The sequence below is a fragment of the Giraffa tippelskirchi genome, chromosome X, assembly GCF_054371585.1.
Source record: "Giraffa tippelskirchi isolate mGirTip1 chromosome X, T2T-mGirTip1v1.2.pri, whole genome shotgun sequence".
Taxonomy (NCBI): Eukaryota; Metazoa; Chordata; class Mammalia; order Artiodactyla; family Giraffidae; genus Giraffa; species Giraffa tippelskirchi.
The window spans coordinates 68,792,129-68,819,341 of NC_137289.1; the positions used below are offsets into that span (position 1 = coordinate 68,792,129).

The following is a 27,213-nucleotide window of genomic DNA, read 5'->3' on the forward strand; positions in this document are numbered from 1 at the left end:
CATGTTGCAGCCCATGGGGTCATGACTCAGCGACTGAACAATGAACAACAACCTCCTTTTTTAATATCCACATTAAATAAAGTATGACAGTTAAGGTCATAAATAAGCAAAGGTATTCTCAGTCCTTCTGAAGCTACAAGTTTTAGTTTAAAAGGGTAGAATAAGGGGGATAAAAAAGATACAATTTTTAACTGTAATCGGAAAATGCTGTGCATTTGGAAAGTCACTTCTCATTAAGATTTTAAAGAGAAGGTGAGGGTGGGACGTTCTGAGAGAATAACATTGAAACATGTATATTATCATATGTGAAACAGAACACCATTCCAGGTTCGATGCATGAGACAAATGCTCAGGGCTGGGGCAATGGGATGACACAGAGGGATGGGATGGGGAGGGAGGTGGGAGGGGGGTTCAAGATGGGGAACACATGTAAACCCATGGCTGATTCATGTAAATGTATGGCAAAAACCACTACAATATTGTAAAGTAATTAGCCCCCAACTAAAATAAATAAATTTATTAAAAAAAAGAGAGAGAGGGAACAAAAAGATTCTTGTAGTAAAATTAAACCCTTTTTCAAATTGAAAAAAAAATAAAAAATAAAAATGTCTTCTGGGAATCTTTTTTTATTTTTTTGTCTTCCCATTTTTATTTATTTATTTTTTTAATTTATCTATTTTTTACTTTACAATATTGTATTAGTTTTGCCATACATTGACATGAATCTGCCATGGGTGTACATGTGTTCCCCTTCCAGAACCCCCTCCCACCTCCCTCCCCATCCCATCCTATTATATAGAGTGGGAATCTTTTTTAAATTGAGATATAGCTGATTTACAATATTGCTATTACAACATTGTTAGTTTCAGCTATATAGCCTGGGAGTCTTGATATACATTTGTTGAAGTGGAAAATTTCTAGGAAATATTTTTTAAATATTTTGAAGATAAAATGTAATGGGAAAAGACATAATTAACCTAAAATTGATTGTTAACTACAGAATAACAAAGTATTGACTAGAGTTTAGAATGAATAGCTTATATAGAATTATGATCGATACATTCATGCACATACTAGCAAGCACAAGAAGCCAGAATATTAAAGCAATGCTCAAAATACGTTTTATTATCTAACTCTAATTTAATGTAATCACAATTTCTCAGGAATTTGACAACACTGATGTATATATTTTTGAAGTGTAGTAAAACCCTATAAGTCACTGGTAAACATTTATTAAATAGTAGTTTTAACTTCTGAAAAAAAGACATTCTTCTCTGATCAAAATCATTTTGTGATCTGGTAAACTGCCCAGAGATAGAAGAGGAACACTTATTTAATATAAAGTTAAGGAATTAAATAATAAGCCACTTGCATTTTAAAACATCATTGCTCTAAAATTGAATGTATACTATTAAACCATTGAATTATTAAAGTAACTGAACTCTATACCACATCTTGTATTTCAGTTGATTTTTATTACCAAAAGAATTATTTAGAATTGCTATTAACACTATGAACTAGGTACCTGAATCTAATCAATTATTTTTATTGGGGGCTATGCTAAAATATTCAAGCTATCTCTAAGAATTAAAAGCAAGTTTCAAAATAAACATACCTGAAATGTATTTACTAATTCATTGAATCACTTTGCTTTTCATGAATAAAGTTATATAAAAGAACAGTAATACTGATATGCACAATTGACTTTTAAAATAGAATTCTGCATTATATCTGGTTCAATGAGTCAGTGCATATAAAACATTTAGGGGGTGAAATTTAAATTTATCTTGAGAAAAATGATTAGCTCAACTAGAATAAGATTTAATTGATTTATAATATATATATATATATGCAAATACATCTTCTGAAGGTGTCTTAAGTTCCCATGTTTATCTATTTTAAAAATATACATATTTAAAAAATTTTCAAAACCCTGAGTGAAATCCATGCAAATTATGAAGAAAACCAAAGCATATTATATAAAAATAATTAATTACTGGTGATATGATGGTTTTTAATGTTGGTGAGTGGAGAAACACAGAATACAATTTGATACTTCATCCATTGTATCATTTATTCTCAAATCAGTATAATGAAGGAAAATGTAAACTGTTCTTTTAAAAATATTTATGAAGAATATGTCCATGCAGACAAAATCACTATTATTCTCTTACAAAAACCACTCTAGGCTCTTGGCTACAGCCTAACTTTTAGTTCAAAAAGATTTGCAAGAGATTCTCTAACTCATCAACTGTTTAGGCTATATTCAAAAGACCTCTAGAGAAAAAGATACTCAGGGAAAACTGTGTAAAAAAAGGAGAAATGGGGTAAGATTTAGCATCTTAAAACCTTAAATGTTTAGAACCTTGGCCAGAGGCTGAAAGTGAAAGTCGCTCAGTCGTGTCCAACTGTTCGCAACTCCATGGACTGTGTAGCCTGCCAGGCTCCTCTGTCCATGGAATTCTCCAGGGCAGAATACTGGACTGGGTAGCCGTTCCCTTCTCCAGGGATCTTCCCAACCCAAGGATTGAACCCAGGTCTCCCGCATTGCAGGCAGATTCTTTACTGTCTGAGCCACCGGGGAAGCCCATAGGCTAATACTTTCTAATTTTTATGAGTCAAAATTTGGAAGCAAAATATAGATAGCCTTATATATTTAAATAATGATTAAGGAAATCATATGTCCAAAATAAAAGAATTTTTAATGAAATTGCATCTGTTTTCCATGTTGTTCTCTTGCCTATTTAGCTTTAGTGAATACTACATGAGATGAACAATGCCAGCTCAGAAAATGATTCACCTTATATAAATGAGATGCTTGTGGCTCAGCTGGTAAGAATCCGTCTGCAATGCAGGAGACTTGGGTTGGCTCCCTGGGTTAGGAAGATCCCCTGGAGAAGGGAAAGGCTACCCACTCCAGTATTCTGGCCTGGAGAATTCCATGAACTGTATAGTCCATGGGGTCACAAAGAGTTGGACATGACTGAGAGACTTTCACTTCACTTCACTTCAGCATGTCTACTGCCTAAGCGATAATCAAAATAAGCAGTTATCTTTTAAAGCAACTACTGATAACTGCAACTAAGACAGCAAATTCAATTATTTGTGAAATAGAGATTGCTAAACATGTGTGAAAGCACGGAGTTATGCAGTCCATTATTTGTGGGGAAAAGAACAATGAAAAATCTTTCAATATCACACTAACACAAAATGCAAAACCTGTTGTCAGTGAAAAGAATTGTCAGTAACTCATTGTGGCAGTGTATCGCAAATATATGTGAATCAACTATCACTAACTCATTGGAGCAATCAAGTTTAAGAAAGTTTAACAGTTGTAGCAGATGAAACAATTGTCAGTAAACTATAGCAAAGCATGAAGATACTTTGAAATAACTCCTGAGGTTATGCAAGACAATAGTTTACGTTTACTTACAGCTGAATCTGACTAATACACTATGCTTAAAAATGAGGAAAAATACAAAAATAATTGCTTACCAAATCCCACAGTTGTCTGGTAATATCAGGGGGCTATTTGGTAAAGTGCTGTTTCTTACATTAATCAATACCCAAATAAGGTCTGCCACTAATTTGTAGGTTATGTATTCAACAGACAATTACCTCAGATAGGAGTCAATGTTTTGCCTCAAACCTTTAACAGTCTAGATTATAGAAGGCCAGACATAGTTAAATGAGATTACTGTTTACAAAATATCAAATAAAACTAGTGGAGAAAATTTTTTAATTAAGTTTAACTACTTAAATTTGCCATAATATGACTATATTTGTGCAGACAAATATAGCTCAGTAAGTCATGTCTATTACAATAAATAACCAACAAATTAGATTTCTGAGTTAACGAGATTCAAATCTCAATTTTATTAACCTAGCTATTCTGCATGTAAACTGGTTTTCTATGTAAGACTTCTAGTTTTATAAAAAGCCGTTCATTTTACCATTTAGGTATTTGATCTAAAGCATCAGTTGAGAGACAAAAGTAAAAATCTAGGCATCTAAATATGCCTGAAAGCTCAAGACATGTTTTCTGGAGAAAACAGACTTCAGAGAATGTGTAGAATCCTAAAAGCTACAGATGGATAAACTACTTCAGAAACCAGCCAACGATGTTTCAACTAAGTGCCATATATTGCCATACACACACACACACACACACACATACATACCATCCCCAATGAGTAAATTTTCAGTTTTCCAGTCCTATGAGTACTTCCAGTTCCAGTTAAAGGTGCATTCCCACACCATTACAGTGGCTTTCAAAAGCTTAAACAGGATAGGATGGCCATCATGACTTCTTTGACGTAGAGAGTTCTAGACTGGTTTTGGAATCTAGAGTAATGAGGTATTTGAAGGGGCAATACGGTGTTGAAGAAAATGGTATGGCTATCTGTAGATAATCCTTCAGAATCATTTTCCTAACAGAAAAATTAAAAGATTTGAATGTCTCCTGCAATTCATAAAATCTATTAAATGTTTAAGTTCTCAGAGAAAAAGCAGTGAGACACCACTAGATGAAGTCAAGAATATAATAATCAAAATGAGGATTTTATAATTTTTTGTGAATTCAACCAAACTAAGTAGCCTTCATTTCATGTTTATTTATTGAAGGGAGCTGAATATCTAAGTTAATTTAATAATCATTAGTTTGTAACTAAGAATCATTATATTTTCCAGCTTTTTGATAGCTATATATACTCTCATATTCACCTATACAGTCATTCAGTGACTTCAATAAAGCACTATGTTCAACTAAAAGTAAACTATCAAGTTCTACACTTCTTAATTTATTTATAATCCATTAAACTGTTTTTTTATTTATGCATTCCTGTATTGTTTAGAACATCACTTCTCCTGTTAAGTCTTTACTTCATTATTTTCCTTACTGATAGAAAAGTTCTTCTTGTCCCTAACTTAGCTACTTTAAGTGCATGCATCTAAGCAAACTTTTGTCCTCAGTGAATATAATGCCCCCCTCATAAACCAGGAAAACATACCAATATCCATGAAAGGCTAGTTCTAGCAAATCTCTTATTTGAAAACTGACATTTAAAACATTTAATTTAGAATGGCTAAAAATTCAAAATTCAAAATTTTCATATCTCTCCTACAGAATCCACTGCAAAAGACAATTTTGACTGACTTAGAAGAAAAGAAATAGGAAAATAGGAAAAGTTTTCAGTGTGGAAAAAGACAAGATAGAAAATCTTATATTTTAAAATGGCATGTGAATGAGATGTAAATAAAGCATTTCCAGATGGTAGAAGCAATATATGAGAAAGTATTCACATTAGCAGCATCATAGTCATATGGAGGGCCAGGAGGAGGGAAAGACAAATGAAGAGAAGGAAACATTTGATTAACGAGGTAAGGTAAAGAATGGTTGTTTTAAAATCAACTAAGTCCAGAAATGTATGTGGTGCCAGTGACATTGATTAAGAAAGAGGATAATGCTGTCACAGTTTTCCCTGTATACATACATAAAATATGCATGAAAAGATTAGGTTGTAAAATAAGCTTTTTAAAGAGTATAAAGCATAATTTTAGAAAAATTGGGAAGACTATAATTAATCATAAACTACAGAGCAAAACTGATGACGGTTTATAATAAAATTTTCTTCAAGGCACTCAGCAACTTTTATATATTTTCTTTATTTCATTAATTTTTATAATATCCCTACATGCAAGATAAGGATAATTGTAATTATCTCCATTATAAAGGAGAGGAAGTGGAGGCATAGATAACAAGTTTGAGAATTAAGATAATAGAAAGACTCATGTAATTATCACCACTAGAATAGGAACTAACATTTTCATCAAAAAGATTTTGTTTCCAATCTCAAAATTGTTTTGAAAATAAGTACTGAAAGTATGACTGCCATAATTGCAGACTAGTAAAAATAAAATATCAGAAATTAATGAGAGTGCTAGATGAAAATCTACTACAAGTAGATTGGGAAATTTTAACTTGTCAGAAACTGTGAAGACTTAAAGATAATACAGGTAGGTTCAGTTCAGTTCAGTCACTTAGTCATGTCCGACTCTTTGCGACACCATGAACCACAGCACGCCAGACCTCCCTGTACATCACTAAGTCCCTGAGTTTACCCAAATCCATGTCCATTGAGTCGGTGATGCCATCCAATCATCTCATCCTCTGTCATCCCCTTCTCCTCCTACCTTCAATCTTTCCCAACATCAGGGTCTTTTCAAATGAGTCAGCGCTTCGCATCACGTGGCCAAAATATTACAGCTTCAGCTGCAACATCAGTCCTGCCAAAGAACACGCAGGACTGATCTCCTTTAGGATGGACTGGTTGGATCTCCTTGCAGTCCAAGGGACTCTAACAAGTCTTCTCCAACACCACAGTTCAAAAGCATCAATTCTTCTGCACTCTGCTTTCTTTATACTCCAAATTCCGCATCCATACATGACCACTGGAAAAACCATAGCCTTGACTAGATGGACCTTTGTTGACAAAGTAATATCTCTGCTTTTCAGTATGCTATCTAGCTTGGTCGTAACTTTCCTTCCAAGGAGTAAGCATCTTTTAATTTCATGGCTGCAATCACCATCTGCGGTGATTTTAGTGCCCCCCAAAATAAAGTCAGCCACTGATTCCACTGTTTCCCCATCCACTTCCCATGAAGTGATGGGACCGGATGCCATGATTCCAGTTTTCTGAATGTTGAGCTTTAAGCCAACTTTTTCACTCTCTTCTTTCACTTTCATCGAGAGGCTCTTTAGTTCTTCTTCACTTTCTGCCATAAGGGTGATGTTATCTGCATATCTGAGGTTATTTATATTTCTCCCAGCAATATTGATTCCAGCTTGTGCTTCATCCAGCCCAGCGTTCCTCATGATGTACTCTGCATATAAGTTAAATAAGCAGGGTGACAATATACAGCCTTGATGTACTACTTTTCCTATTTGTAACCAGTCTGTTGTTCCATGACCAGTTCTAGCTGTTGCTTCCTGACCTGCAAACAGATTTCTCAAGAGGCAGGTCAGGTGGTCTGGTACTCCCAACTCTTTCAGAATTTTCCAGTTTGTGGTGAGCCACACAGTCAAAGGCTTTGGCATAGTCAATAAAGCAGAAATAGATGTTTTTCTGGAACTCTCTTGCTTTTTTGATGATCCAGCGAATGTTGGCAATTTGATCTCTGGGTCCTCTGCCTTTTCTAAAACCAGCTTTAACATCTGGAATTTCACGGTTCACATATTGCTGAAGCCTGGCTTGGAGAACTTTGAGCATTGCTTTACTAGTGTGTGAGATGGCTGTAATCGTGTGGTAGTTTGAGCATTCCTTGGCATTGCCTTTGTTTGGGATTGGAATGAAAACTGACCTTTTCTAGTCCTGTGGCCACTGCTGAGTTTTCCAAATTTGCTGGCATATTGAGTGCAGAACTTTCACAGCATCATCTTTTAGTATTTGAAATTGCTCAACTGGAGTTCCCTGTTCTTAATGTCAGAATGACCAATTCAAGATAAAATGTTCATTTAATATAGTGAATGTTTTCTTCCTTACTATCATTAGTGTGAAATATACTCCCCATAATGCCTGTTACAAGCTCCTTGGGGACAGTGACTATTTTTAAAACATACTTTTATCCCTCAAGACTTTGTATACTGGGCACTAATTAAGTATATGTTAAATTTAGATGACTAGAATTGGACTAAGATATTAGTTAGTAGTCAGTTACTGTTACAACTAAAAATATTTAGTAGAACATCTTTCCATTCTTTAGAGTTCCACTTCATTCTATTGAAGAAACTTAAAATAATGGACTTCTATGTTTAAAATAAGAAAAATGATGAAAATGTTCATGAGAATATCCTGATTCCATAAAAATAAAGTTCCTTATTGAGATCTCAAGGATAAATATAAATTAGCTTAGATAACCTAAAGCTTCATTTTACAACATTCCACTTTTAAAATTCCTTTTTTTTGAATGAAACAAAGTTTAAAAGTACTTTTTTCAAAAAGTCTTTTATTTGTATCTCCTATTATATAACCTTGTATTACTTTTCTTAGTTTACCTGAAAGTTTACAGATGTCTACATCCAGCAATTAAAATATTATGTCACTGAACATTCTTCAGCGCTTCCCAGTGGTAAATTACCACTTTGGGGCACTAGTGGTAAATTACCTACTTGCCAATGCAGGAGACATAAGAGATGCAGGTTCAATCCCTGGGTAGGGAAGATCCCATGGAGGGCATGCAACCCACTGCAATATTTTTGCCTGGAGAAGCCCATGGGCAGAGGAGCCTGGCGGCCTGTGGTCCATAAGGTCACACAGAGCTGGACACGACTGAAGTGACTTAGCATGCATGCACACTTTCTGCACCATCTGAGCCACCAGGGAAGCCCTAAACATTTTTTAACTGTGTTAAAAAAAAAAAAAAAACAGTATGTTTCTTATGACTGGTCATATAAAATTACATCTTATATTTCACAGCAACTGAAAAATATATGCAAGCAAAAAACCAATGTAAAAATAATATTTCAAAAATAGTTATTTAAGCTCTGTGTTTTAAAGTTAAATCGAACCTAATACTTTCTTTTCTCTGGTACAGTCTACCTGCATTCAGAAATTAAAAGATACTTCAGCAAAGATATACTAAAATTTAGTTTGTAGTCAAAGCTATTTATTTGATCTAGTATGCTATTGAATTATTCACACTTTTTATTGATTTATGAAGATGACTGAAAACTGATAAATACAAAAGGAAAATATTAATTTTTTCAGCATTTTATTTCAAAATGAGAACTATATTCATATGCATTTTATATTTTTTGCTTAAGAATCATTTCTTCAAAATTGGTCCAAATTCACATAAAGCTTTGTAAAGGCATAAAGTGTGGTAAAAACATAAAGCTATATAAATTAATTTATTGATCAAATTAGGTCAAAATCAGAAATTTCCCCCAAAATGACCTCATTGCCTTTATCACTTCTGAACAAGTTTTCACCTCAGGTGCAAATACTTTACCAATCCAATTTTTTTTTTGGTGTAAGACTGAATGTAAAATCATATTTCAGTTCTCTGAGTGTTGTTTTACAGTCAGTATAAAGTGGTATAGACAAAAAAATAATAATTTATGCTCAACTAACTACACACATTGGAACATTTATTGTTTTAGGCTACTAGCATCAGTCAGAATTATGGGAGCCAAACCTCATGTTTTCATTAGAGTTCTATACCAAATAATTTTGACTTGTAATTAAATACATATTTATTTAGGTTGTAAGTCATTACCTTTGGCAGGCACAAAATTAAACATCAAATTGATTTTTATTTAGATATAGTGAACAATGGAATAACAGATCAATAAACCTGTGCCTTATATTAATTGATGTAAAATTAACAGTATTTCTTACAGCTCATTGCTATTATCAGGTCAAATAGTAGAACATGAGTAAATTAATCAAAGTTGGGGACATATTTGCTCTTCAGAATATCAATTTATAAATTCTATAATTGAGCTATCTAAAATGTCCTACATATATGTGCTCCATTTGGGACTATTAATAACACATGTATTTAATGAAAGGCAGTAATAAACTATACTAACGAGGATCTGATAATAGCAATGAAGTCAAAAGTTACTTAATCCTATTAGTGTCACACTCTCATTTTAATAAGACCTGACAGCATTAATAAAGATCCATTTATGAAGAGAATGAGTTTTATGTTGTCATTTTTCCCCACTGGAGGTGCACTTTAACAATAACCCCCAGCTTTCAGGGACCTAACGGTCATTAGCATTTGATTGTCATCTTATTTATTTTTTAACACAGATCGAAAATGTTAATCTGCACATCACAGAATTCAGAGAACATAAAATCAAGTTATCTTAAAGTGAAAAGGGTGAATTTCCAAATAAAACTTCATAGTAGAAAAATGAAGAAATCACTATATTCAAACCCTTCTGAACATCTTTAGCAGCAACTGTGTTCTAAAGCAGTTAAACACATTGTTATATCATATTATGCCTGAAATGGCATTGTTGCATCTGTACTCACTCCTCCTGATACTACATACTTTATTAAGCTATGCATATATATGATAAAGAAATATTAATACCTTCGGAATAATAAAGTTTGCTTGCTTTTTGCCTCCACAGCATATTATTTGATCTCTCATTCTTGGCAAGTGTATTCAAGATTACTAAATCTAACGGTAGATACAATTTTCACAATGTGGATTTTCTAATCCCAGATTTCAAAGCAAATCTAAGTCTAACCTTAGTTTCATAAATCCAAGTTCTTGATCAAGAGGGAAGATGTTTGATTCTCATTTAGTTTTAAAAGTAAAAGTCAAATGTATCTTATTTTAAACAAAATAGAAACAAGGACCCAAACATTGATTATTTGAAGACTCTGTCCAAGATTAAATTTTTTTGGAGGTGGATGGAAAATATGAGGATGCTTTATGAGATGGGCAAAGATGTGTGCAGGCTTTGAGTGTGGTCACAAATCTGAGAAAAACTTGATCTTCACGTTCCGTCAGCACAGTCAACCTTTGAAACACTGTCATGCCTGCCTCAAGGGAACTAATCAACACGCTGTCATTGGACTAGTATAGAAATATTACTATTGATATATGTGAGGGAAGATGAAAATCTGAAGCAGAAAATGAAGACATATGAAACATCATTACATAAACTAATTTCCCCTGAGTTCCAACCATAGAAAGAAGTAGATCCCTATGGTTTATATCCATATCCTGAGTCAGATTGGGTGCTTGAAGTATATTTCTATTTGTGAATATACTGTTTCCCTAATGCCAAGACTTAGAATTTGAAAAGATATTTTTTTAAGTAACAAGCCATCAGAATAATAAAGTGGAAGTTAGAAACACACTGTAATTTCCTTCTCCTGGACAACAACTCTATCAAATACTACTAGGAATCAGTGGCATATAAGAAATAGATAGATGACACATAGATGCAGATAATTGTATGTATAGTATACAATATGCATATATGCATGCATAATTTACATGTAGTGTATACTATATACCATGTATAATATATATAGTTTAAAATATATTATTTAATAACATTTTAAATGGTATATTTATCATATATTAAAATGGCATACATGCACATAAACATATATGTGTGTATAATAGATATATAGTTATAGATCTTGAGCATGGCTAGTCCAAATTAAGGATAATTAAATCAGAATATTATGGGAAATTCTTATTATAGCATGGGTTTACTTGAAACACGGAAAAGAGAAGATTTCATTTATGGATGCTTTTTTAAGTGACAATTTTCACATCAAAAACTTTTATGCATAAATCTTTTTTTCTTTAGAGTAATCTCTCAAAAAAGTTGAAATTTAACCTTGCCACGGTCATAGAAGCTTTATTTTGCCATAACTTTCTTTGTACTAAGCAGAATCACTTGTTAATCATGTTACTCATTCATTCCTCACTTTTTATTGCCTTCTTCTTTTGTTTCTTTTCCCTCCTGTTAAACTTTCTGTGATCCCCACTCTCAAGGTTATCTGTCTGTCTGTGATTCTGTCAGTCAAATCTAAGATTCAGAAGACCTTATTCTGGTTTCCAATTTACTAATCATATCAGTATAAACAAAATAAATGACTACTCTGAAATGAAATTTCCAAATATTTAAAATGTGAAATAATAACACTTTCCTGTTTATTTCAAAGCATACATAATATCATAAAAATGTGTAAATGAAATTAAACTATATATTATGGTTTTGAAGATCAATATTATAAGTTTTGTCTAGGCTACTTTTCATTATATACAATTTGACATTTATCAAATGACTGTATTTTCAGTTATTTATCTTGTTAATTAACACATATTTGTTAATAACAAGACCTTTCATGTTTAAGTTGACCTAATTTTCTCCTATATCTCCCACTTCTCTCCCTTTGTTATCTGAACATTTAGTACAAATCGTATACTTCCTTAGGATAAACTGTGATTTTGCTAGTCCTATCTATTCAGCAAATATAAAACAAATTAATATTAATTCAATTTTCAACCTATTCTGGAGGACAGGTATCTTTTAAAATAAATTATTATAGCTGGCTTACTTTCAAATTATAACACTTTAATAAAGTTTATGAAAGAATTGTAGCATGTTTATTTTCTTTCTTTTTATTTAACCTCCCTATCCCCCAGTATATATGCCACTTTCATGACAGGACCTTTTTGTAAGTCAGAGTGCACTCAACTAACACATGTCATGGCCTTCTGCAAGCCCAGGGGTATGTTTTGTGTTCCATTCTCATTTTTAACAAGCTGTCAGGACAGTATTTGCCCATGGGGCCATAAAATGTCCCAATGCTTTAGGTACATCGTATAGTTCACTTTTGGCTTAGCACACATTCTAAAACAGAATGAAATTTTAGAGCATATCTATTTCTAAGACTCATCTCAGTATCTCTAGTGAGCCTGTCTTTATTACTGACAATCTTTCAAAGAAATTCAAATGAACAAAGACTTCAACAAACCTAAATCATGCCAGTTGGTTTATTTGTTTTATTTGAATTTGTTCATCAGCTTTCATGACAAACAGAAATATCTTAGAAGTTGATTAAGTTGCCCTGAGGGAAATATGACAAAATTATTCTTTGAGTAAAGCACTACATTTCAAAATAACACTTTTGTCAGAATGGTTGGGTGGAGAGATCCTATTACTAATTCTTGATTTAAATTTGGTAAGGTCTCATTTTGATTTCAATAAACTATTTCTTCTTTCTTTTAGCTGTGATCTCCAATATGGTAGCCAGTTACCACAGGTGGCTATTAAAATTAAGATTAAGTAAAATTAAAAATTCAGTTCCTTGGTAACGCTAACCATATTTCAAGTACTCAATAGCCACTTGTGGCCAGTAGATACCATATTTGAGACCACAGATTACAGAACTTCCCTCATTGCTGCAGAAAGTTTTACTGGACATTGTAACTTTAGAGATAGTATCCACTATGCTACACAATTACTACTTAAAGTGATAAGCCTAACATTTCTATAAACAGTTAATTGTTTCAAGGCATCTCCAAAAATCTTTTATGCAGGCATATCTACCCTCTACTTAGTGCTTACTCTTCCCAATTGTACTCCTGTGACGTTTATAGCACCATCCTCAAAAAAGGATTGGAGAAACTGAAGGTCAGAAAGATTAAGCTGGAGGTGGCTTACCTAGTTGGTTGCAAGCAGAAATTGTGATCTATATCTTCCTGACTTCTGCATATTTTTCCATTTCATCAAATAAGGGTATACCATTGCAGGGACCTTACCTAAAAATGCTTATTTATAACATCCATACTTTTTCAGTTTTCACTTCCAATAATTCACACCCAAATTTGCATTTCACTTCAAATTACTCAAAAGATCTCTAGAGGTAGATTTCTGAATGTATTTATAAATAAGAACATCTCCACAACATATCAGCATCATCTGAGCGGTTTTTCATTATTACATATCTTAATGCAGAGTTCCAAAGAATAGCAAAGGGAGATAAGAAAGTCTTCCTCAGCGATCAATGTAAAGAAATAGAGGAAAAAAATAGAATGGGAAAGACTAAAGATCTCTTCAAGAAAATTAGAGATACCAAGGGAACATTTCATGCAAAGATGGGCTCAATAATGGACAGAAATGGTAGAGACCTAACAGAAGCAGAAGATATAAAGAAGAGGTGGCAAGAATACACAGAAGAACTGTACAAAAAAGATCTTCACGACTCAGATAATCACGATGGCATGATCACTCACCTAGAGCCAGACATCCTGGAATATGAAGTCAAGTGGGCCACAGGAAGCATCACTACGAACAAAGCTAGTGGAGGTGATGGAATTTCAGTTGAGCTGTTTCAAATCCTAAAAGATGATGCTATGGAAGTGCTGCACTCAATATGCCAGCAAATTTGGAAAACTCAGCAGTGGCCACAGGACTGGCAAAGGTCAGTTTTCATTCCAATCCCAAAGAAAGGCAATGCCAAAGAATGCTCAAACTACCGCACAATTGCACTCATCTCACAAGCTAGTCAAGTAATGCTAAAAATTCTCCAAGCCAGGCTTGAGCAATATGTGAACCGTGAATTTCCAGATGTTCAAGCTGGTTTTAGAAAAGGCAGAGGAACCAGAGATCAAATTGTCAACATCTGCTGGATCATCGAAAAAGCAAGAGAGTTCCAGAAAAACATCTATTTCTGCTTTATTGACTATGCCAAAGCCTTTGACTGTGTGGCTCACCACAAACTGGAAAATTCTAAAAGAGATGGGACTACCAGATCAGCTGACCTGCCACTTGAGAAACCTGCATGCAGGTCAGGAAGCAACAGTTAGAACTGGTCATGGAACAACAGACTGGTTCCAAATAGGAAAAGGAGTAAGTCAAGGCTGTATATTGTCACCTTGGTTATTTAACGTATATGCAGAGTACATCATGAGGAATGCTGGGCTGGATGAAGCACAAACTGGAATCAAGATTGCCGGGAGAAATATCAACAACTTCAAATATGCAGATGACACCACCCTTATGGCAGAAAGTGAAGAAGAACTAAAGAGCCTCTCGATGAAAGTGAAAGACGAGAGTGAAAAAGTTATCCTAGAGCTCAACATTCAGAAAACTAAGATCATGGCATCTGGTCCCATCACTTCTTGGGAAATAGATGTGGAAACAGTGGCTGACTTTATTTTTTTGGGCTCCATAATCACTGCAGATGGTGATTGCAGCCATGAAATTAAAAGACACTTACTCCTTGGAAGGAAAGTTATGACCAACCTAGACAGCATACTGAAAAGCAGAGACATTACTTTGTCAACAAAGGTCCATCTAGTCAAGGCTATGATTTTTCCAGTGGTCATGTATGGATGCGAGAGTTAGACTATAAAGAAAGCCGAGTGCAGAAGAATTGATGTTTTTGAACGGTGGTGTTGAAGAAGACTCTTGAGAGTCTCTTGGACTTCAAGGAGATCCAACCAGTCCATCTTAAAGGAGATCAGTCCTGGGTTTTCATTGATAGGACTGTTGTTGAAGCTGAAGCTCCAATACTTTGGCCCCCTGATACAAAGAGCTGACTCATTTGAAAAGACCCTGATGCTGGGAAAGATTGAGGGCAGGAGGAGAAAGGGACGACAGAGGATGAGATGGTTGGATGGCATCACCGACTCAATGGACATGGGTTTGGGTGTACTCCAGGAGTTGGTGATGGACAGGAAGGCCTGGCGTGCTACGTTTCATGGGGTCGCAAGGAGTTGGACACGACCGAGCAACTGAAATGAACTGAACAAGCAAAAATCTTCCGATGATATACATAAAAGTATCTTATTTATATGTTCTTTTAATAATTTTAACATTGGTCATCATGATAATTATAATCTGGTAGTGAATAGTCAGAAAATGTTTATAAAACTTTGAAAATCACTTGACCATGTCTATATAATATCTGCATATTTGTTCTTTTACACATTTGCCAAAATCATTCAAGTGATTATGTATGTATTACTTGGGTATGTATTATTTCACATACTCAAATCTGAGTTTTCTACTACTCTATATACCATATAATTAATTAAAAGGAATCACCCATTCACTTGATAAGTGCATTCCCTCTTCACAATTTTAAAGAATATCAAATATTTCATCTATTCTTCCCTCTGCGTTTCCCATCACAAGGCCCAAATCAAACTGAAATAGGTTCTTTAGAGGAACAAATTTTTTAGCAAAAAAAAAAAAAAAAAAAGCTTACACTTTGTAGCAAATGAATGTTCTGTGTTTTCAAAGATTCAGAACAAAATGAAAACATTTAACATTAACAACATGTGTCTAAAATTTAATCTCATTTTGTGACAGAGATGCTTAAAGATCTTTCCTCAACTTGAAATCAGCATGAAATATATTTGTTATTACTATATAAGTGTAGAAATGCTAGTAATAAAAAAGTTCTATTCTTCCCTAAAGTAGATTTATTCGGTGTCTTTTCAAATGACAAGATAAAGCTTTCTGTCTAAAATAATCACTTAGAAAAACTGATAGGTTTTGTGGATTCATTCTTAATGTTTAGATTTGCTTGTTTAGGCCAAGTTTGAGGCAGAGTCATGACTAGACAGATTAAAAGTAAGATGTTGGGTAAGTTATCGATTTGTAAGCAGCAATGCTGAGCTCCTTGTCTGACTCCTATAATAGATTGTTAGTGGAAACACAATTGCTTAAAAATGAATATACTTAAAATGATTCTTAAGCCCCATGCCATTGCAAAAATTGCATTGATAAATTTTCTCTGCTATGCTTTAAACTTTGAATAACTGTGGTGATGAATTACTCAAAATATGAAGTACACTAAGATCCCTTTTTTATCCTTTTAAAAATTGAGCTATCTTTAACAAAGTATTTTTAAAACGCACCTTAATTAGTTGGTAGTTTTGAACTCCGTTTATTCCTGTGTCTGGATCAATGGCCGCTGGGAGAGCATATCGAGAGTTTATAGCCGAGTTCTCTGGAATTGATATATTAATAACTGTTGCAGGAAATAATGGTGCATTATCATTTATGTCTTCTATCAGAAAACGTATTTTAACCAATCTAAATATTTCATCCGGCAGAACAGCAACCTCCACTTCATAAAAGCAACGGGTGTCCACTATGATGCCAGCACACAATTTCTCACGATCAATGCGAGCTCCAGTAGTGAAGATCTCACCTGTGCCCTCTTCAATTCGAATCAGTGGCACATCTCCGGTCTTGTATACTAACTTGAACTGCATAGGAGTTGTTAAAGACTTGTCTGGAATTAGCGACAAGTTGAGGTCTTTCAGCAAGTCGCCTATGAGGACGTTTTCTGGCATTTCTTCCCGAATGGTGTAGTTCTTCTCCTGGGCGCCAGACTGAAACACGACACATGCTAACAGAACCGCAAATATATACGTCCCGGACAACAAGTCCATACCAGGCAGGATTGCACTGGGGTGTTTTTTGTATCCCCCACGGAGAACTGTCAAAGAGAAGAGAAGAGAAAGAGGAAGAGGAAGAAGAAATTATTAAAGCCAAGTATTAAATGTAAGTTAACTAAATGCTCAGTTTTAAGTTAAAATCATTAAATGAAATAACAAGGTCCTACTGTATACCACAGGGAACTATATTCAACATCCTGTAATAAAACATGATGGAAAAGAATATGAATGAGAATATGTATATGTATAATTGAATCACTTTGCTGTACAACAGAAATTAATAAAACAAACTTGTAAATCAACTGTACTTCAATAAAAGTAAAAAATACCCAAATCACTAACTGAAAATACTAGCACAGTTCAGTTCAGCTCAGGTCCGTTGCTCAGCCGTGTCCGAATCTTTGCGACCCCATGAATCGCAGCATGCCAGGCCTCCCTGTCCATCACCAACTCCCAGAGTTTACCCAAACTCATGTGCATAGAGTCGGTGATGCCATCCAGCCATCTCATCCTCTCTTGCCTTCTCCTCCAGCCCCCAATCCTTCCCAGCATCAGGGCCTTTTCCAATGAGTCAGCTCTTCGCATGAGGTGGCCAAAGTATTGGAGTTTCAGCCTCAACATCAGTCCTTCCAATGAACACCCAGGACTGATCTCATTTAGGATGGACTGGTTGGATCTCCCTGCAGTCCAAGGGACTCTCAAGAGTCTTCTCCAACACCACCCTTCAAAAGCATCAATTCTTCTGTGCTCAGCTTTCTTCATAGTCCAACTCTCACATCCATACATGACTACTGGAAAAACCATAGCCTTGACTAGATGGATCTTTGTTGGCAAAGTAATGTCTCTGCTTTTTAATATGCTATCTAGGTTGGTCATAACTTTCCTTCCAAGGAGTAAGTGTCTTCTAATATCATGACTGCAATCACCATCTGCAGTGATTTTGGAGCCCCCAAAGATAAAGTCTGACACTGTTTCCACTGTTTCCCCATCCATTTCCCATGAAGTGATGGGATCAGATGCCATGATCTTAGTTTTCTGAATGTTGAGCTTTAAACCAACCTTTTCACTCTCGTCTTTCACTTTCATCAAGAGGCTTTTTGGTTGCTCTTCACTTTCTGCCATAAGGGTGGTGTCATCTGCATATCTGAGGTTATTGATATTTCTCCTGGCAATCTTGATTCCAGTTTGTGCTTCATCCAGCCCAGCGTTTCTCATGATGTACTCTGCATATAAGTTAAATAAGCAGGATGACAATATATAGCCTCGGCGTACTCCTTTTCCAATTTGGAACCAGTCTGTTGTTCCATGTCCTGTTCTAATTGTTGCTTCGTGACCTGCATACAGGTTTCTCAAGAGACAGGTCAGCTGGTCTGGTATTCCCATCTCTTTCAGAATTTTCCACAGTTTATTGTGATCCACACAGTCAAAGGCTTTGGCATTGTCAATACTAGCACAGTAGAATCTGTTAAATAAACTAATGGCAGAATTGTTTTTAATCTAATATTATGCATTTTTACATTAAGATGAAAGATAAATTAAGCAAGATACCTTGAGTATATGAGACCCAGAGTATTTATAAAGGTGTTCACCATTGAGAAAATATATAAAAGATAATGTTATAACAAGATAGTTAAAAGTAATGCAGTATGTCAAAAACCATTACAATATTGTAAAGTAATTAGCCTCCAATTAAAATTAAAAATAAATAAATAAAATAAAAGTAATTCAGCACTGGAAAACAATTGTCCTCCAATTAAAAAGAAACATTGAAAAAAAAAAGATAGTCAAAAGTAATAAAAATAAATAAATGAAACATTTCATTCAATAGTTAAGGAAAAGTAAGAGGGTATTTGTCACTAATAACAAAAATATATTAATTTACTCTTTGTTACAACGTGGCTTTCAAATTTAGTTCTTCCATGTGAAATGAATGTTTTATGCAATATTCTATGTATTCAGCTCTGGGCATCAAAACATAAATATAGATCTAGATTAGGAAGTTTGGATTAAAGAAGAAATGTCTTTTCAGAGAGAGATGGCAAATACTTAAATATGGGAAGAACAATTGTGTGAAAAAGGGATTAAAGTTGTCTTTCTTTGAATTAGAGGAACAAGATCTGGTATAAAATTACAAGGAGGCAACTTTCAGATCAACATGAAGAGTTGTCTATTGATTCCAGAAAAAGAATGATTTTCAGGAAAGACTGAATTCCATATAGTTGGAGGTACTGAAACAGAAGCTGTATCACCAGTTTGAATTTGTATATTTATGATTTGTTAGCATCTGAACATTCAGTGAGAGAACTGGAATACAAGACATACCAACTCACAGAATTTGTTTACAGTTTGCATGAAGTAGTCCATGTAAAAATGAGTTTTCACATCTACAAACCGACACAATTATTGTTGTTTTTCAGTCACTTAGTTGTGTCTGACTCTGCAACATAAGAATTACCCAACTAAAAGGAACAGCTTGACTAGGGTTTAGAAATGAGAAGGGCATTTGATTTTGTCAAGATAAAATAGAGAGTCCAAAAACAAACAATATCTCTGGCTGCTTTCCCCCTCCTTGTTTATTACTTTTCATTCCCTAAAATTTGCCATTTTATTTCAGTTTAGTTATGAAAATGTTCAAACAGGAATTTTTATTTCTTTGTAATTTGCAAATTTCTCCTCAATTTCCTGTATTAATTCTCAATTCCTGGTAGCTCAGACGGTAAAGCGTCTGCCTACAATGCAGGAAACCTGGGTTCGATCCCTGGGTCAGGACGATTCCCCTGGAGAAGGAAATGGCAACCCACTCGGTAGGCTACAGTCCATGGGGTCGCAAAGAGTCGGACACGACTGAGTGACTTCACTTTCACTTTCATTCTCAATTTTATTTGTTGGATATAGTCTCCATTTGGTATATTAAACATGTTTTAGTATCTAGTATCATGATACATCATAATATGCTCCTAGATGTTATTTGTATGTATCAATGATATGTTCTATAAGCACAAAGAGAAATTTGTATTACACTGCTCTAAACCCTGTAGGACATTATATTTTTATAATTAAGTATGGATTAATATAGCTATAAATTCATTCCAAAGTTTTAAAGAATCAGATGACAGATGGTCATTTAAAAAATCTTTTAGAGATTTTTAAAAAATAAAAAATAGTTAGAGAAAACTATTAATGCACAAAGGTGTCTAACTAACGAAATTCTCAGTTTTCTGGTAGTTGATAACCAATTTAAAATTTACAAAAACTTTTAATTATTGTCCGAAAAATATCACAAAATGATATAAATGACTTGCTGTGGATATTATGATCTGATTATGCCAGACAATGTATTACATTAAATAATTTTAGAAAATATGTATGTTGACAGGTCTGAAGACAAAAGTGGGGAAAAAGAAACCTTCCCATTTGCAATCAGTAACAGAATAAATGCATTTGTTGCAATCATTGAGATAGTCTGGGTCATGAACAGAACCAAGTAATGAGGTAAATAGATCTGAAGCATCTCATTTTATAAATTTTTATCACAGAATTTAAAAATTATATATTATGGGTCCAACCACTTTCCTATGTTAAAGAGTTGGTGTCATTAAAAAAAAATTAAGTATCATAGTGAGTAATGCAAATGCTGAAGACATTTTCTATCCTAGTAAACAACACAAAAAAGACTATTGCCTGTGATATTTTTAGCATCATTTGCTCAATTATGAGCTTTGGGATTACATACAACGGAAAGCTTTTCAACTCATTCTCTTGTGAATTATTGGCCTTACACTCCTCTATGAATGTGAGAATAAAAACATCCCATTTTTGCTTACTATGAGTCAATATGCATACATATACATGTGTCCTACTGTGAATCTAGGGCATCTAAAAAACTGACTGTGTGTGATTTTATAAATACCATGCAAACCTAAGCAACATTAAAAATAGGGCAGTTACAATAAGAATTAAAACCACCACTCTATTCTTAACTTACCCTTAGGTATTACACATTATTACAAGTGGCAAAAGAATACTACAGATCTTTTTTTTAAGCAGTGCATGCATGTTGCAATCTCTACACAAGAGAGAGGATTAAGAAAGTGACCTAATTCTAAGCAGTCCTGATATCCCAATCCATTCGAAATATGTTCTATTCTACCTTTAATAATAACATCAAATAAAACATTTTAAAATGTGTTTCATCACTTGAAATTCTTTCAGAGGTTTTGAAAACCAGAAAAATAAATTGGAAAAAAAGATACTTCAATTTCTAAAACTTAGCCAAACATACATATTGCAAACCTAGAAGGAATAGTTACTGTCCAGTTAGTAATTACTTTCATGAAGGTGTAGTCACATGTTCAACAGTTATTTTTAAGGAGTTCGTATATACCAGGCACTGTTGCAGCACTGAGAATAAATCAGTGAGCGAAACAGGCAAAATCCTCTGCCCTCACAAAGGATATTTGATAATAGAAATATTCCAGACCGTTTTTGAGTGTTCAACCAATGTATAACAAAGTCTACTCTGACTCTATCAGGATGTAAACATGCTTGATATAAATATACATGAAAATTACCTCAATCTCCAGAATTTGATTCAAACCCTTGCACTTATCACTTAGAAATATATTGTTATGTTTAAAATTTTGAAGTTTCTTTTAAAATGCTGAGTTTGATTTCTTGAATGACCAGTACAGAAATTTAGCTACTAAATGTGGATAGAAAGAGCCATTGCTTAATTTTATGCAAGCATGTTGAATTTAACTCAGATATTCAGTGTAAAGATTCCTATGCACATACCTTTGTTGGTGTTGTTGTTTAGTTGCTGGTGTTTGACTCATTGGGGGTCCATAGACTGTAGCCCACCAGGCTTCTCTGTCCATGGTATTTTCCAGTCAAGAATACTGGAGTGGGTTGCCATTTCCTTCTCCCGGGAATCTTCCTGACCCAAGGATTGAACCTGGGTCTCCTGCATTGGCAGGCAGATTCTTTATTGCTCAGCCATCAGGGAAGTCTGCACATAACCTTTATTTGGCTCTAATTTTCCCTCTCTCATGAACCAACTATAAGATAACATTAAATTTCTTTACCCTGCTCCCACAGCCACATCCTGCTATTATAGTCTACTGTTAGTTTGGAAACTGATAAGGGAGGTACAATGAAAGCAGATACAGAGAATTAAAATTTTCTACAAGTTTCAGTAGTGCCAACATTATTTAAGTACTATTTTTACAGGCAATATATAGTGATTAGGTAGGCAACAGTCATAGTTGGACAGAATCATGACAATCAGAGAAAGCAAAAGCAGAAACACAATAAGCAACTCTGAAATTTTAAAATATGAAAAGAAAAATGCAAGTTTATTTTATAGTCTCTGAGCAATTTAGATTTAAAAAAGTAAATTGATAGAGGAACTACTAAGTCTTTACTATATGCAGTTCTAGAGATTTCAAGCCATAAAAGTGGTATTCAAATAGTTTGTCAGAAGAATTCCACTGCATAATTTCCCTGACATGCTTATTACATTTTCCTTCAATGTAGTGCTGTATTTAACTTGTAATAAAGTATATGGAGCTTTCCTGGGAATTCAGACAGTAAAGAATCTGCCTACAATGCAGGAGACCAGGGTTGGACCCCTGGGTCTGGAAGATGCCCTGGAGAAGTAAATGGCTACACAGTCCAGTATTCTTGCCTAGGGAATTCCATGGACAGAGGAGACTGGCGGGCTATAGTCCATGGGGTCACAAAGGGTCAGACATGACTGAGCGACTAACACACACACACACACACACACACACACACACACACACATTTAAAGTAATTCTATATGAATGAGTGTCTTACATGCTGCAATAACAAATTGTTAAAAAATAGTACAAATTTAAGTTTAGATCAAATATGTAAAACAAAGATTAAAAATCTAGAGTAGAGGTTAGACTCTTATAAAACTTACAATATAAAAAAAAAGAAAAAAGAAAACAGTGTAAAAAGAAAAAAAACAGTAAAACAGTAAAACAAGAAACAGTAAAAAAAGTAAAACGGGAAAAAAAACAGTAAAAAAAGAAAACACAAAAGGTATAAGATATATGTATGCAGTTTGCTTCAAAAATAGGGCTTTTTTTTTTTTTTTGCTGAGATGGATGAAACTGGAGCCCATTATACAGAGTGAAGTAAGCCAGAAAGAAAAACACCAATACAGTATACTAATGCATATATATGGAATTTGAAAGATGGTAACGATAACCCTATATGCGAGACAGAATAAGAGACACAGATGCATAGAACAATTTTATGGACTCTGAGGGAGAAGGTGAGGGTGGGACGTTCTGGGAGAATAGCATTGAAACATGTATATTATCATATGTGAAACAGAACACCATTCCTTGTTCGATGCATGAGACAAGGGCTCAGGGCCGGGGCAATGGGATGACCCAGAGGGAGGGGATGGGGAGGGAGGTGGGTGGGGGGTCCAGGAAGGGGAACACATGTAAACCCATGGCTGATTCATGTCAATGTATGGCAAAAACTATTACAATATTGTAAAGTAATTAGCCCCCAACTAAAATAAATAAATTTATTAAAAAAATAGTACAAATTTAAGTATTACATGAAAATAAGAAATATATTTATGTTGCACCTGATCCTAACTCCACTTGGCTCTCAGCACTGTAATTACTATAATGTCTCATGAAGTCAAAAATAGGCAATTGAACAACCATAATATATTATATAGTTGCTTCCACGTTCTTGTTCTCATGCACAAAGCTTCTTTCACAGACTGGGAAAACAATAATTAGTTCTTCAGGTTGACAGGAAGCCATGTAGGACATTTCAAGAAAAGTAACCACATCTGTGGAGAAGGCAAATGGCACCCCACTCCAGTACTCTTGCCTGGAAAATCCCATGGACGGAGGAGCCTGGTAGGCTACGGTCGCTAAGAGTCGGACACGACTGAGCGACTTCACTTTCACTTTTCCCTTTCATGCACTGGAGAAGGAAATGGCAACCCACACCAGAGTTCTTGCCTGAAGAATGCCAGGGACGGCAGAGCCTGGTGGGCTGCCGTCTATGGGGTCGCACAGAGTCGGACACGACTGAAGCGACTTAGCAGCAGGAGCAGCAACTACATTTGGAGAAAGACAAATGAGAGCAACGGATAAACTCAAATACTTTCAAAGGGATTGACTACAAGTAGAGGAGGGTAGGTGAATTGGCTGTCCTGTTTGACAGAACTATTTCCTATGTACTCTGAAACTTGAAATGTCAAAATGAAAGATTTAGTAGGGTAATTTAATTCTATAAAACTTATATTTTTATTAAATTTTATTCCAAAAAGGATTCATTTATTGTACGTTTGTATGGGTCTAATCTTCCCCAAGAAGTGGATTCCATCAATGTTTCTTCCTTCTAAAAAAAAAGTTTATGTTTTATCAGGGATGTGCTTGGCAGTACAGTGGTTAAGATTACATGCTTCCACTGCAGGGCACATGGGTTTGACCCATTGTGAGGGAACTAAGATCCCCGCATATGTGTGGTGCTTCTAATTTTTTTTTAATAAATAAATATATAAGATGTTTATGGTCTTTTAATTCTATGGGATCACAAAGAGTCAGAAATGACTGAAAGATTAACACTAAATGGGATCACAAAGAGTCAGAAATGACTGAAAGATTAACACTAATACTCCACAACAGTTAGTGTGGTGTTCTCTAACAGAGCTTCAAATCTGTTAATAATCAATGCTCAGAAATCACTTATAAGACAATTTGTGAAGGTTGCTCTTCTATATTAATTTTTCTGGATTTTTAAACATGATTTAGGGAGCTATTGAAAAATGACTTTACAGACTAATCAAGCAAAAGACCTATTTCATTTGGCAAAAATATAATTGTTGCTCATCATCATATATCCTTTTATCACCTTCTTCAGTTCAGTTCAGTCACTCAGTCATGTCTGACTCCTTGCGATCCCATGGACTGCAGCATGCCAGGCTTTCCTGTCCCTTCAGCAACTCCTGAAGATTGCCCAAACTCATGTTCATCGAGTCACTGATGCCATCCAACCATCTCATCCCCTGTTGTCCCCTTCTCCTCCTGCCTTCAGTCTTTCCCAGCATCAGAGTCTTTTCCAATGAGACAGTCCTTCGCATCAGGTGGACAAATATTGGAGTTTCAGCTTCAGTATCAATCCTTCCAATGAATATTCAGGACTGATTTCCTTTAGGATTTATCTTCGCCAACACCACAGTTCAAAAGCATCAATTCATTGGCACTCAGCTTTCTTTATAGTCCAACTCTCACATCCATACATGACCACTGGAAAAATCATAGCCTTGACTAGATGGACCTTTGTTGGCAAAGTATTGTTTCTGCTTTTTAATATGCTGTCTAGGTTGGTCATAGCTTTTCTTCCAAGGAGCAAGCATCTTTTAATTTCATGGCTGCAATCACCATCTGCAGTGATTTTGGAGCCCCATAACATAAAGTCTCTCACTGTTTCTGTTTCCATTGTTTCCCCATCTATTAGCCATAATGTGATGGGACCAGATGACATAATCTTAGTTTCCTGAATGTTGAGTTTTAAGTCAATTTTTTCACTCTCCTCTTTTACTTTCATCAAGAGGCTTTTTAGTTCTTCCCTTTCTGCCATAAGGGTGGTGTCATCTGCATATCTGAGGTTATTGATATTTCTCACAGAAATCTTGATTCCAGCTAGTGCTTTATCCAGCTTCGCATTTCACATGATGTGCTCTGCATATAAGTTAAATGAGCAGGGTGACAATATACAGCCTTGCATATTCCTTTCCCTATTTGGAACCAGTCTGTTTTTCCATGTCTAGATAAAACTGTTGCTTCTTGACCTGCATACAGATTTCTCAGGAGGCAGGTCAGGTGGTCTGCTGATCCACACAGTCAAAGGCTTTGGCATGGCCAATCTACAAAAGTAGATGTTTTTCTGGAATTCTCTTGCTTTTTCAATGATCCAAACTGATGTTGGCAATTTGATCTCTGGTTCCTCTTTTTCTAAATCCAGCCTGAACATCTGGAAGTTCATGATTCACGTACTATTGAAGTCTGGCTTGGAGAATTTTGCACATTACTTTGCCAGTGTGTGAGATGAGTGCAATTGTGTGATAGTCTGAGCATTTTTTGGCATTGCCTTTCTTTGGGATTGGGATGAAAACTGACCTTTTCCAGTCCTGTGGCCACTGTTCAGTTTGCCAAATTTGCTGGCATATTGAGTGCAACACTTTCACAGCGTCATCTTTTAGGATTTGAAATAGCTCAACTGGAATTCCATCACCTCCACTAGCTTTGTTCATAATGATGCTTCCTAAGGCCCACTTGACTTCGCATTCCAGGATGTCTGGCTCTAGGTGAGTGATCACACCATCGTGATTATCTGGGTGGTGAAGATCTTTTTTGTACAGCTCTTCTGTGTATTCTTGCCACCTCTTAATGTCTTCTGCTTCTGTTAGGTCCATACCATTTCTGTCCTTTATTGTGTCCATCTTTTCATGAAATGTTCCCTTGGTATCTCTAATTTTCTTGAAGAGATCTCTAGTCTTTCCCATTCTATTATTTTCCTCTATTTCTTTGTGTTGATCACTGAGGAAAGTTTTCTATCTCTCCTTGCTATTTTTGGAACTCTGTGTTCAGATGGATATATCTTTCCTTTTCTCTGCCTTTCACTTCTCTTCTTTTCTCAGCTATTTGTAAGGCCTCCTTAGACAAACATTTTGCCTTTTTGCATTTCTTTTCCTTTAGGATGGTCCTGTTCACTGCCTCCTGTACAATGTCACAAACCTCTGTCCATAGTTCTTCAGGCACTCTATCAGATCTAATCTCTTGAATCTCTTTGTCACTTCCACTGTATAATCGTAAGAGATTTGATTTATTACCTTAAAGTGAACTTAACCATGATTACTTCAATACCTAGCAATTACTTTAATATGTTTGGTCTGTAAGTAACATATTATCATAACAAGTAGTTCCTAGATTCACTGAGGATAAAAGGATAATCTCCATTTGGTGTAGCATTTTAATTTCTCTAAGTAGGTTCAAATCAGTTACTTATTTTAATTTTTATACCAACCATATGATTTATATGAATATCTGTAAGCATTCATTTATACATTAAATATTTATATTGAATAGGTGGTAATCTTCACGCATCCTCTAAATAAATGGGATAAATTTCTGACTTCACTGAGAATTTATTGAAGAGTCTATTTTGATTTTTAGATATGTAAGGATAAGT

At 34.9% G+C, this 27,213-nt stretch overlaps 1 protein-coding gene across 8 annotated transcripts in view; it reads right to left on the reverse strand.

Moving 5' to 3' along the window:
- The window catches only part of PCDH11X (protocadherin 11 X-linked), an 868,063-nt gene that overhangs the window by 791,421 nt on the left and 49,429 nt on the right, over positions 1-27,213 (reverse strand). For all 8 annotated transcript variants that reach the window (XM_081567466.1, XM_081567469.1, XM_081567465.1 and 5 more), the window contains exon 2: positions 16,414-17,000. In XM_081567466.1, coding sequence (XP_081423592.1) covers positions 16,414-16,953 — 540 coding nt within the window. In that variant the 5' untranslated portion in view covers positions 16,954-17,000. The remainder of the gene's footprint in view (positions 1-16,413; positions 17,001-27,213) is intronic.